The following is a 12803-nucleotide window of genomic DNA, read 5'->3' as shown; positions in this document are numbered from 1 at the left end:
AAACCTGAACAATATGAACCATTCATTTGATTTAATAATTTGGAGGTCATTTTTTCTACCCAATGTTAATAATTAAATAAATTCGCTGGTCAAATCCGCTAGTATAATCCGCTAACGCTAACCCCTAACTGTTGATTGTCAAACAAGGACATTGCAAGGTAGTTCTCACTTTAATTTGTTGTGTGATTTGAATACTCTCTTTGTCACAAAATCTCTCAAGAAGTTAATATGGTTGGCTTTATTAATTATATTTTTTTAATTTTTTCATGGTATTAATAAAATACTTGGTAAATAAATATATAGCATTATTTTGTATTATAACTTTGATATTTAATTAGAAAAATAGTGCAGAAAAAAGATAATAGATAATATAGTGAATATAATCAATTGATGAATTTGAATGTAAAAATTTTTACATTTGAGAAAAATAAAGACAATATAACTAATGAAAATATTTCTTTTAATTAATTTATTGATAATTAATAATTTTTTTTCACTGAATAGAGACATTGTAAGGATAATGTAGCGAATATAATCAATTAATAAATTTCAATATAAAAAATTTTTATATTGAAGAAAAATAAAGACAATATAACTAATAAAATTATTTTTCTTAGTTAATTGATTGATAATGAATTTTTTTTTTTTTGAATAAAGGCATTGTGGACACATAATTATAAATTAAAGAAATGCATATGTATTATTTTTTGTTGTAACTACTAAATTATTATTTATATAATTTAATAAGAGTAAAATAGAGTACTAATTATGCCAACTTTGATTGGGATGAGATTCGAACCTAAGACCTTTTTCTATTGAAATCAATGAGTAAGTTAACGGTGAACTAACGGTAATTCTTAAAATTTTAACGGAATTAGTAATGGTGTGTGGGTATTTTAGGAAATTTTAGTGTAAAATTTAAATCTGATCAATCTTTCAATCAATCTGAGTCATTCATTTGATTAAAATCTGCGACCGCCATTTTTTCTACCCATTATAGGCCTAACTCTCTTGAGCTCTTATTAGTATAGTAGAGGTATTGCGTCACTTAATAGACGGCGATTTTTTAAATAACCGTCGTCTAATATATTGTGTTATACTACGTCACTTAATAGACGGCGATTATTAAATAAATGTCGTATATAGTTGACATATACGCCAGTTGTTTAATCGCTGTATATAGTTAACATACACGACGATTTTTAAAACCGTCGTAGAAAGTGTATATTTACAACGACAGTCACTTACACGCGCGACACTTCAAAAACCGCCGTGTATGTGTAAAAAAAAACCGTCGGTGGTTATTTAAAGTGTATGACGTAAAAAAAAAATAATTAAGGTATATACGACGGTTATTTAAAAAACTGTCGTCTATTAAGTGACGTAGTATAACAAAATATATTAGACGCTGATTATTTAAAAAATCTCCGTCTATTAAGTGACGTAGTATATCATTTATGTAGTAGTGATTATGGACAAAATTTATAATTTTAGTATAACTCAAAGACGAAAAGTGCAAAGGGATGAAAAGTGAGCATGACCAACACTCAGGGACGAATTCTACAAATACTCTATAATTCAGGGACGAAAAGTGCAACACCAATGATTGACATGTTTGATTGACATGTTTTATTAGTAATATTGTGTATTTACATTTGAATGGACGATCTCATTGTAGCAACCCTAATGAGGGAAAATATTACACTTTCACACGAGTAGCTGCTGAATATTTGATTGACAATACCAAATGTGACAACAAAAGCATATTGGTGTATTATTTGTGATAAAATTAATAGTTGAAAATAAAATACGAAAAAGAAAAAAAAAATGGTTGAAAAATCAAAAGTGAGAATAGTTCATATTAAAGTTACTAGTTTGGCTCGCGCATTGCGCGACTGATTTAATGTCCAATGTTTGTATTTAACTAAGTAATTCAAAGTATATAAATGCAAGATTATATAGGACAAGTTCATTATAGTTGACATTAAAATTAATGTTTAATTTGCAGTTTTCTAAAAACAAATATCTAAATACTTATTGTAGTTTGTATGGTAATGTAGTATTTACTACTTTAGTTTGAAACTTGGAATTACTCTAAGTTTTGTTAATTCACGTTTGAATAGAGTTGTCACTGTCTTTGTCTTCATTGTTTGTCCACTTTTTATTTGTTAATAATGTCTCATTTGCAATTGGGTTACTGGTAATAGTTTACAAAAAGAACATATTTGGTCTAATTAGTTTTGTTACATTAAAGGAATAGATGCATCATGAATGGAATCCATAAGTTGATTTGCTTATACTAATATTTATAAAATTGACCCATCGTTTTTTAGTCATTGATCATCTTAGATAAATGGACCAAATTTGTCCACACTTATCACGAAAAACTTATTTCACATTTGATCGTGATTATGTGTGTGTGTGTGTGTGTTTTGTTCCCTTAACCCCGCCCCCCCTCACCCACATGAAAATTACACGGCTTATAACAATTGGATGTCATGAATTTGAGCTCCACTAACTTATTATCGAATATTAAACCATCAAATGATTTTGTCTAATAAAAAAATAATAGTACAATATTTGTAAAATAATGTACAATTGAACTGATGGGACAAATATGCGGCAGTATCCCAAATACGCACAACTCGTAGGGTTGAATCGTAGATGGATCCTTTTAATAGTCTGCTTGTTGGTTTAAGTATTAAGCTCAGGTAATTACATGAGGTCAGAGGGTCCCGGGCAATGATGTGGTAGGTGAAGATACCCCTCCCCCAAAGGTCCCCTCTTCCAGCATTAAATGTGGTATTTATAGGGGAAGAAAAGATACACATGTCGGGCTTTCGGCATGCCTGACACGTGTCGTGCATGCAATCGGCTAGCTCGAGAACGGTGCTACTATAGCCACGTGTTGTGCTATTCTTAATATTCTACTGAGTGATTTGGTTGGTTTAAGTTAGAAATTTAGGTCTCAATCTTTAAGAGCAACCTCATTTGGTGTGAATTTTTAATTTTAATTTTTTTTTGAGATTTTTGAGGTGCTAGGTGAGAGAGAGGATGAAGAGAAAAAATGGGAGGAAAAGAAAAAGTGAAAAAATATGACAAAAAAATTAAAATAAAATAAACATCAGTAACACACACTCAACATGCATGCGCCATGTAGGTCGCAGAGTTTCCCTAAACGCGTGGATTGCACATCAATTTTTTCAAAAGGTGGGCCAAAAAAAAAAAACTTAATTTGCACGAAAAAATCACCCCGAAAACCAATTTTAATTTCCCATTCATTGAAAATCTCTTTTTGATATTTTCCTCTGCAAAAACTCCAAAAAAAAAATGCACAAATGGGGATGCTCTAAGTGGCCTTGCTCTGGATGATCGTTCCGACCTAAACAGCTCGGGGTCAATCTCAAGGTAGTGAAGCCTAACGTGGACCACGCTTTAAATCGGTCTTCATATTTAGGTCGGGCATATCAAGCTAGCAATCGGTCGAGGTCGTGAATGATTCCTCTCGGTGGCCTGACCAGGCCAAATACCCGAACAGGTATACGGTAGGCAGAGGGAGGTGTACTCGAGGAATATTTTGTATCATGTACCATTATAGAAATACAGAGAAAAAATAGTAATACCATAATCACCCCTAAATCATTCCCAATAATGCAAAATCATAATTAAAATATTGAGTCTTGTTCTAAATAATTAAAAGAATATTAATTAAATGAAAAATAAAAAGAAAAAAAAATTAACCTAGATTTGTTTTTAAAAAATTGCAAAAAAAACACATAATTTTTAAGATTCTTTATTTGTAATATTTGATGCTCAACTTTAAATACTATGTCGTGGTTAATTCATTATTCTGATATGCAATGCTAATATGTATAGTCTTAGTTGTTACTCTTCATAAGTCTGTTTTGATATTTTCAAAAAAAAAAAAAAAAAAAAAAAAAGTTTTTTTTTTTTTTTTTTTTGCAAGGGATCTTGGACAGAGCTTGGCCCTCAACCATGGATTTGCTTAGAGAATTTACTTGCTAAACAAGTCATTCTGAATTTAATTGAATAAAATTTTCAGTTTAGGGAGATTGAATGTGACTTTTTCACTTAAATTTTTTTTTTTGAAATGTAATTGTACTATCGGATTGACTTATGGGCCAATTTAACCTATTTTCCTTTAATGAAATTAAAGAAGCTCATATCCGGATGCTTGTTGTTTAGTATAAATGCTAATTTCTAAAGAAAGATTGGAGGAGCTATATCACTTAACACGTATATTTTGCTGTAACATGACATTCACATTTTTATTTTATATTTGTAATTGATATCTTTTTTTTTTTTCATAATATCTAAATTCTATAAGATTTGTGTGCACATCTTATCTTATTAACTAATGTTTAAATTTCGTTTTACCCAATTGGCGAGCATACTTTTTTTGTGTGTGTAACATAGAGTATTCATAACTGATAAAGTGATTAATCTCCTCACTAAATTATAAACACCTCTAGAAAGTATGATAGGTAAACTGAAAATTTAAAGATGTTTCATACTCAAAGTTAATGATCAATTCATAAAACATTTTTAAAAATGAATGAGTCACTTTCAATCTAATATACTAATATATGCTGTTTCAATTTCAATCGTTTAATAATTATTATATTTTCCACTTTTAATTCTTAAATTTAAATTTTCTCCTGCTTTATTTCTTCAAATATTTAAAATTCACCATTTCTAATCTTAACCTTTGAAAAAAAAAGAATAAAATGTTACTAATTTAATTATTGTCAATACCTTTTCATTCGAACTCGTCATACATAACATATAGTTTATCTCTTATGTGTGATTTATAAGTTATTACAATAATTTATAAATTATTGATCGTACTCATCGTTTACCCCATATATGTGTGATTTATTTACGAGTTAATACAAGAATTTGCTCCGACATACTATCGACTATGGGGTAGTAAATGTGGTTCTATTAGCACAAAACAAAAAAACGCATTTGAAAGGAATTCACTTAAACATTCGCTTAAACATTATTCCAAAAGGCTGAACCCCAGAATTCGCTTAAACATGTAGTCAAAGTTCGTAGTTATATGTATACAACATTTGAAGCAACATTCTACACCGAAACTCTTCTGGATTAATCTCACTAATATGAGAATATTCTCAAGAATCTAGAACAGCAATAACAAATTAACAATGGCGACCAAATAAAAACCACAAATTTATTCATCAGCAAAGACCAGAGTACTAAATTCAACGCAGTCGCACATTAATTAATCCGTGAAATTTCCAATAGTGGAGCCTGGCTCACAGGCCTTGGCCGCCGGAGACGGCTCGACGGCGGGCGACGGCGGCACCGGAGCACCGCACAGCTCAGCCGGCAGATCAGGGATTCCCTTCAAGTAGAAAGTGTAGAACAGCTTGAACGGGAAAATGAGCTGCTGGAGCTTGACCTGACCGGAGACTCCTTCGAAGATCCCAGATCCGCCGGTGACCGCCAAATAGGTGTCCTCGTAGGTGAGGTATTGTCCCTGAACGGCGATGTGGCCGTAGTCGCCGAAGTAGAAGCTGTAGATCGCCTCGTAACGGTCGCCTTTCTTCTCCTCTTCGTGCTTGATCAGAATGCAGAGTCCGGCCGTTATCCCCACCCGCTTCTGCAAATCCCCAGTGTACAGCTAACAACAAAAACCAGAGTAACCTAAAATCAGCATATCCATGGATTCAGGCATTAAGCCATGATTTCTCCTAACACGATGAAATTAAACAAACCTTGTTGCTGAACGGCACTAGATCGCCGAGAGTGTTGACTGATTTCTGGCTCAATCGGAGATACGCCGGACTTCCACGGTCGCGCTCGTTGATCTCGTACACGCACAGTTCCTGAACTTTGCCTGGCACCAATTTCAACATTTCAGACCCCATCGGAAACAACAAACATTCGATAACTCACAGATCATACGCAGGTTGAAACGGAAAGCTTACCAGCTGGGGCGCTCTGGCTCTTCACAGTAACCGATCTTTTGGAGGCGGCGGCGGCGGTAGAAGCGGTGAGGCCGAGACTTTTTGAGATCAAAGGGTTAGTGCGCTTAAAGGGCTGGAACTTCAGCACGGCGGGAGAGGTGGACGGGAGCTTAGCCGAGGAAGAAATGGCGGCTTTGAGAGTCAGAGTGTTGGTGGAGGCAGAAGCAGCAGCCATGGCTGAAACTGATGAAAGAAAAGTGCTTGATCAAAAGCCTAAGAGAAAGTTGGTAGTGGAGCTTTTATGTTTCCTTTTAAGCTTTTGATGGTGGAAGGAATGAATTATGACTATGAGTGATTTAGAGTGGAGAGTATATACGTATATATATAGAGAGAACAATCAGAAATATGTTGTTGATGTTTTTGTGTTTTTTGTTAGTCCTATGTATGTACACGCGAGGACGGTGAACCTGTGAAACTCGGCTGGTCAGCGGTTCATTGTGGACTGTGCTGACCAAACACGTGCCGTCAATAGTCTTCATTTTTGTTTGAAGAAGCTAAAATAAGTCATTACGGAGTATAATAATTTATTAGCTAGGTAGGTAAAGAACTTGTATGAGACATTTTACATATTTATATCATTATTATTATCATGCATCATAAACTGACATCAATGACTGAAATCAATGACTCTGATCTATTTAGAGTAACTACAATGACTGAAACTCAGGTTTCGATTTTTGTCAAGTGAATGTGCCCAAGGAGAAAAAAAAAAAGTAAATAATAATAATAATAATAACAATAATAATAATAATAATAATAAATGGCAAATTTGGTCCCTGAGCTATAGCCGTAGTGACAACTCAGTCCTTGTATTATTACTGTGTTCATTTTTAGTCCCTCAGTTATGAGAGAAGTGGCGAGTTTGGTCCCTGACGCTGTGTTGACAAAGTTAATTTCTGGCGTAAAGAAGTAAATTTCTTAATAAAATTCGTAAACTTAGCCAAAATATTTTCCCACAAAATCGACAAAAGTCTTAAGTTGCTTATGTAATCAGCGAAAGAAACCTTACTCCCGTTTTTCTAAAAAATCAAATTTCAATATTTCAATTCTATTTATAAAAAAACAACTTAAATTACAATTTTTTGACAAATACCAAAATTTGCTCCATAACATGGGCAAGCTTGATATCTTTTCTCTTGATTAGCATAACTACATGGCATTTTGATGGGTAATAAGTCATCACATCTACATCGAAAATTTTTCCCAAATTGAGGGAAGATGAGTACCACAAGTCCACAACTAATAGATGGCATCCTATAATTAATGACTAAATTAGTTCATCCACACGAAGAATATTGATTATTTATTTAAACATTAAAATAGAGAAACAACTTACCTGTGAATTTCACAGCTTGGAAGTTGACGAATTTGAGATTTCAGAGCTTGAAAAAGAAAAAGATCTTCCATCGTAGGTACAAGAAGAAAATAATGACTTTTGCGTAATGAGTTTCAACATAAGAAGGTGATTATAATTTGAAATTTCTATTTTACCCCTCTATTATTAAATTGTTTTTAAGTTTTTCATTAGCTGCAGACGGATATTAACGATAGGGACCAAACTCGCCACTTCGCTTATAACTGAGGGACTAAACTCGGATACGGCTATAACTTAGAGACTGAGTCGGAACTTGGTTATAACTAGGGCTGTTAACGAACCGAACATAAACGAACGGAGGTTGTTCGTGTTCGTTTGTTAAGGAATTTGGAGTGTTCGTGTTCGTGTTCGTTTGTTAAGGTTTTTGAAAATCTTGTTCGTGTTCGTTTGTTAAGCGTTCGTTAACGTTCGCGAACATGTTCACGAACGTGTTCGTTAACGTTAATGAACATGTTCGCGAACGTGTTTGTTAACGTTCGTGAACACGTTCGCAAACGTGTTCGTTAACGTTAATGTGTTCATGTTCGCGAACGTGTTTGTTAACGTTCGTGAACACGTTCGCAAACGTGTTCGTTAACAAGCACGTTCACGAACATATTCATTTACATTCATGAATACTTAATAAACAAACACCTGCACATGTTCATGATCACAATTCGTTCGTGAAGAATAAATAATATACGTTCACGAACAATAATCAAACAAACAACACAACTACAAAACTAATATAATATATGTTTGTGAACATGTTCGCGAACATTATTAAACGAACACAAACGAACTTGTTCACGAACATTATTAAACGAACATAAACGAGCTTGTTCACAAACATTAGTAAACGAACACAAACGAGCTTGTTCACGATCTCTTAACAAACGAGCTTACAACTGTTCAAGCTCTGTTCGTTTATTAACCGAGCTCTAAATTTTGTTTGTTAATGTTCGTTTACCTTAACAAACGAACATAAACGAACGCTTACCAAACACGAACACGAGTAGTTTGCCGAAAGCTCTGTTCGTTAACACCCCTAGTTATAACTTAGGGACTAAAGATGTCATTTTCCCTAATAATAATAATAATAATAATAATAATAATAATAATAATAATAATAATAATAATAATAAATAAATAAATAAATAAATAAATAATAAGAACCAACTATTAAGCATATATATACTCTACAAATAAAAATCACAACCACAAATTGAAATGAAGACAGTGTAAGAAATTCAGCAATATATTTCACGTTGGCACGCATGTTTATTTTATTTTATTTTTGTAATAGGAGGAAAATATGTAGTCACTACTCAAGTTAAGGATGTATAATGAGTATACTCCGCTTATATGTAATAGTCTGTAAATATATAAATCATACTTAAAACACCATTTGCGATGAGTTCGATTAAAAGAGTCTTAGTAATAAATAAACTCGTGATCTTTAAATATGAGATTTACTCTTCATTCACTTGATCATCACTTTTAGACATATTTATTTTATTTCAAACAACGTGGGATGTGCACATGGCCTAGTGTTGTAATGCGTCACTTTATGTGGTTTTCATCTTTTCCTAATGCTATTTTTTGTTTGTTTGTTTTTTTTTTTTCCTGTTAAATATACATACATACAAACATACTTATATATATATATATATATATATATATATATTATATATATATATATATTATCTAATTTAATCTAATCTAAAAATATAATAAGTATGAATGAAGGTTATACTTTTCATTTATGTCTCTTTTTTTGTTAAGTTTTTTTTTTTAAATTTTTTTTTTTAAAATACATTATGTTATAAAAGTTATATTATACAATATTTTGGACAAACACAACCCTATTGTTATAACTTTCGTTATCTTTTTCACTATTGCTACGATGCACATGCATCCACCATATATTTTCTTATCTTTCTTCAATAATAATAATAATATATACACATTATATATATTGAAATTATATATTTAGTTATTTACTAAAATATAAATATCAAATTAATAAAAAAAAATTACATTATTATTATTATAATTATTTTAAATATCTAAAATCTCAATAAATGTAAAATTTTAATATAAAATATTAATATTGAGCACATAATTTTTGCACATCGACATAAAAAAATACTAGTATATATATATATATATATATATATATATATATATATATATATATATATATATATATATAGAGAGAGAGAGAGAGAGAGAGAGAGAGAGAATACAGATCAAATGCGGATGGTGTGCTCAGATGCGAACGTTGGTGAGATGAGAGCCATTGATCTTGCCAAGATCAACGTTCAGGATTAACACAAATTTAAAAGAACACGATGGTAATTTGGTTTTTTTTACATCTAAGTTAAATTTAAGGTGTGTGATTTTCCTTCTTAAGGTGCGTGCTTTTTGTACTCAAAATCGTCGCAAAAACAACTCATCTTAAGAAGAAATACCACGTACCTAAAGGCTTAGGCCGACACAACTTAAGTTTCAACAATTGACGCACCTTAAATATACAAATAACGTACCTTAAGAAGGAAAACTACGCACCTAAAGAAGTAAAATCACGCACCTAAAGCTTTAGACCGACGCACTTAAGTTTTCAACAACTACGCACCTTAAACGCACAAACCACGCACCTTAAGAAGTAAAACAATGCACCTAAAACTTTAAATCGGCACACCTTAAGTTCTCAACTAAAGAACTGACGCACATTAAGTACATAACCCACGAACCTTAAGAAGGAAAACCACACACCTTAAAATTTGACCTAGATGAAAAAAATCAAATTGCCACGCGTTTTTTTTTTTTTTTTTTTTTTAATTTTATCATTTTTAAAAGCATTGTTAAGGTGCGTGCTTTTTGTACTCAAAATCGCCGCAAAAACAAATCATCTTAAGAAAAAAAATCACGTACCTAAAGGCTTAGGCCGATACAATTTAAGTTTCAACAACTGACGCACCTTAAATATACAAATAACGTACCTTAAGAAGGAAAACTACGCACCTAAAGAAGTAAAACCACGCACCTAAAGCTTTAGACCGACGCACTTAAGTTTTCAATAACTACGCACCTTAAACACACAAACCACGCACCTTAAACACACAAACCACGCACCTTAAGAAGTAAAACAACGCACATAAAACTTTAAATCGGCACACCTTAAGTTCTCAACTAAAGAACTGACGCACATTAAGTACATAACCCACGAACCTTAAGAAGGAAAACCACGCACCTTAAAATTTGACCTAGATGAAAAAAATCAAATTGCCACGCGTTTTTTTTTTTTTTTTTTTTTTTTTTTTTTTTTTAATTTTATCATGGCTCACTACGCACAAGGAACCCCCCTCACTCTGAGAGGGTGCTCCCACACTGCCGCTGGTGAGACTCGATCCCTGGTCATTCTTCCAAAATTTCACTTCTATGACCAGTTGAGCTGCCCATGCGGGGCTTTCCATTCATATCTTATTATTATTATTGTTGGTGGTGGTCTAATTTTGAACCCTCGTTTTAAATTTAGAAATAATTTCCAATTTGCTAAAACTATATGCGATGGTTATAATTCCATTACAAACAAACAAACAAAGAAGATAAATATGGAAAGTGAGTAATGATACGAAGGGTGTGTTTGGAAACCTGGAAAATGAGTTCTGGAAATCATTTTCCAAGTTTTCAGTGTTTGGATGTGCCTGGAAAATCAAGTCAACGGAAATCATTTTCCGTTGACTTTGGAAAATAGGCTTGTTTTGGAGGAAAATGACTTCCCCTTTTTTTGGGGGAAGTCATTTTCCAACTTTTACACCAACATCACACCACCACCAACATCATCAACACCATACCACCATCACCACCACTATTGCCGCCGCCACCACCACTATACCCCCGCCACCATCACACCACCACCACAACCACCACCAACACCGCAACCACTACCACCGCCACCATCGCCACCACCACCGCCACCATCGCCACCACCACCACCACATACCACCGCCACCACACCACCACCTTCACACCACCGCCGCCGCCACCACCACCACCATACCACCGCAACCACTGTCGCCGCCACCACTACCACCATACCACCGCAACCACAGCCACCATACCACCGCAACCACCATCGCCGCCACCACCACCACTACCACCATAGCACTACAACCACCGTCGCCGCTACCACCGCCACCACCACCATACCACCACAACCACCATCGCCGCCATACCACCATACCACCTCCACCACACCACCACCACACCACCACACCACCACCTTCACACCACCGCCGCCGCCGCCACCACCACCATACCACCGCAACCACCGTCGCCGCCACCACTACTACCATACCACCGCCGCCGCCATCACCACCATACCACCGCAACCACCGCCACCATACCACCGCAACCACCGTCGCCGCCACCACCACCACCATACCACTGCAACCACCGTCGCCGCTACCACCGCCACCACCACCATACCACCACAACCACCATCGCCGCCACCACTACCACTATACCACCGCCACCGCCATCACCACCATACCACCGCCACCGCCACCGCCACCATACCACCGCCATCACACCGCCGCCGCCACCACCACCACCATACCACCGCAACCACCGCCGCCACCACCACTACCATACCACCACAACCACCACCGCAACCACACGACCATTGCCACCACCGTCATACTACCACCACCATCACAACAACACCACTACCGCCGTCACCGCCACCACTAGCATACTACCACAACCACCGTTGCCGCTACCACCACCATACCACCGCAACCACCGCCACCACCATCACACCGCCGCCGCCACCACCACACCACCACCGTCATACCACCACCAATTATTATTATTATTATTATTATTATTATTATTATTATTATTATTATTATTATTATTATTATTATTATTATTATTATATAACGAATAACACCACTACCACTACACCACCACCACCACCATAATATTTTTGATATATTATTATTTTTTTTTTGAAAAACTTAGCTATTTTTTATTATATTTAAAATTAATATTATATTATTATATATTATTATACATGTTGTAATATTCTAAATAAAATAATTAAAATGTTTAATTATACAATTCTACTCATTTTCCAGAAAATGAACCAAACACAGAAAAACAGTTTTCCATAATGCAACCAAACACTGGAAAGGAAAATGTTTTCCGGAAAATGACTCATTTTCCAGAAAATATTTTCCAGAAGTCATTTTCCTGCTTTCCAAACGGACCCGAAACCTTTACATGTACTGCTTATAGATATGAACATAGGAATAACGTAAGCATGCATATTATACTAAAAATTGCTAATGTCTAAATTGTCTATATTTGTACAAACTCTTAGAGCAACTATGCCAATTGAAGATTTTATTTGGTTTTTGTCATAC

General features: G+C 34.6%; 1 protein-coding gene across 1 annotated transcript; it reads right to left on the bottom strand.

Moving 5' to 3' along the window:
- Positions 1–5061: 5061 nt before the first annotated feature.
- Positions 5062–6336, bottom strand: LOC109168506 (allene oxide cyclase, chloroplastic-like). Its single transcript, XM_019317543.1, has 3 exons — positions 5976–6336; positions 5763–5884; positions 5062–5668 (listed from the first exon to the last, which is right to left on the bottom strand). The coding sequence occupies exons 1-3, from the start codon at positions 6187–6189 to the stop codon at positions 5267–5269; spliced, it is 738 nt and encodes a 245-aa protein (XP_019173088.1). The 5' UTR covers positions 6190–6336; the 3' UTR covers positions 5062–5266.
- Between the last annotated feature and the right edge of the window lie 6467 nt (positions 6337–12803).

This window comes from Ipomoea nil, unplaced genomic scaffold (assembly GCF_001879475.1).
Source record: "Ipomoea nil cultivar Tokyo-kokei standard unplaced genomic scaffold, Asagao_1.1 scaffold3199, whole genome shotgun sequence".
Taxonomy (NCBI): domain Eukaryota; kingdom Viridiplantae; phylum Streptophyta; class Magnoliopsida; order Solanales; family Convolvulaceae; genus Ipomoea; species Ipomoea nil.
The sequence above is the reverse complement of the archived record's forward strand: the minus strand, read 5'-3'. Positions and strand labels throughout refer to the sequence as shown.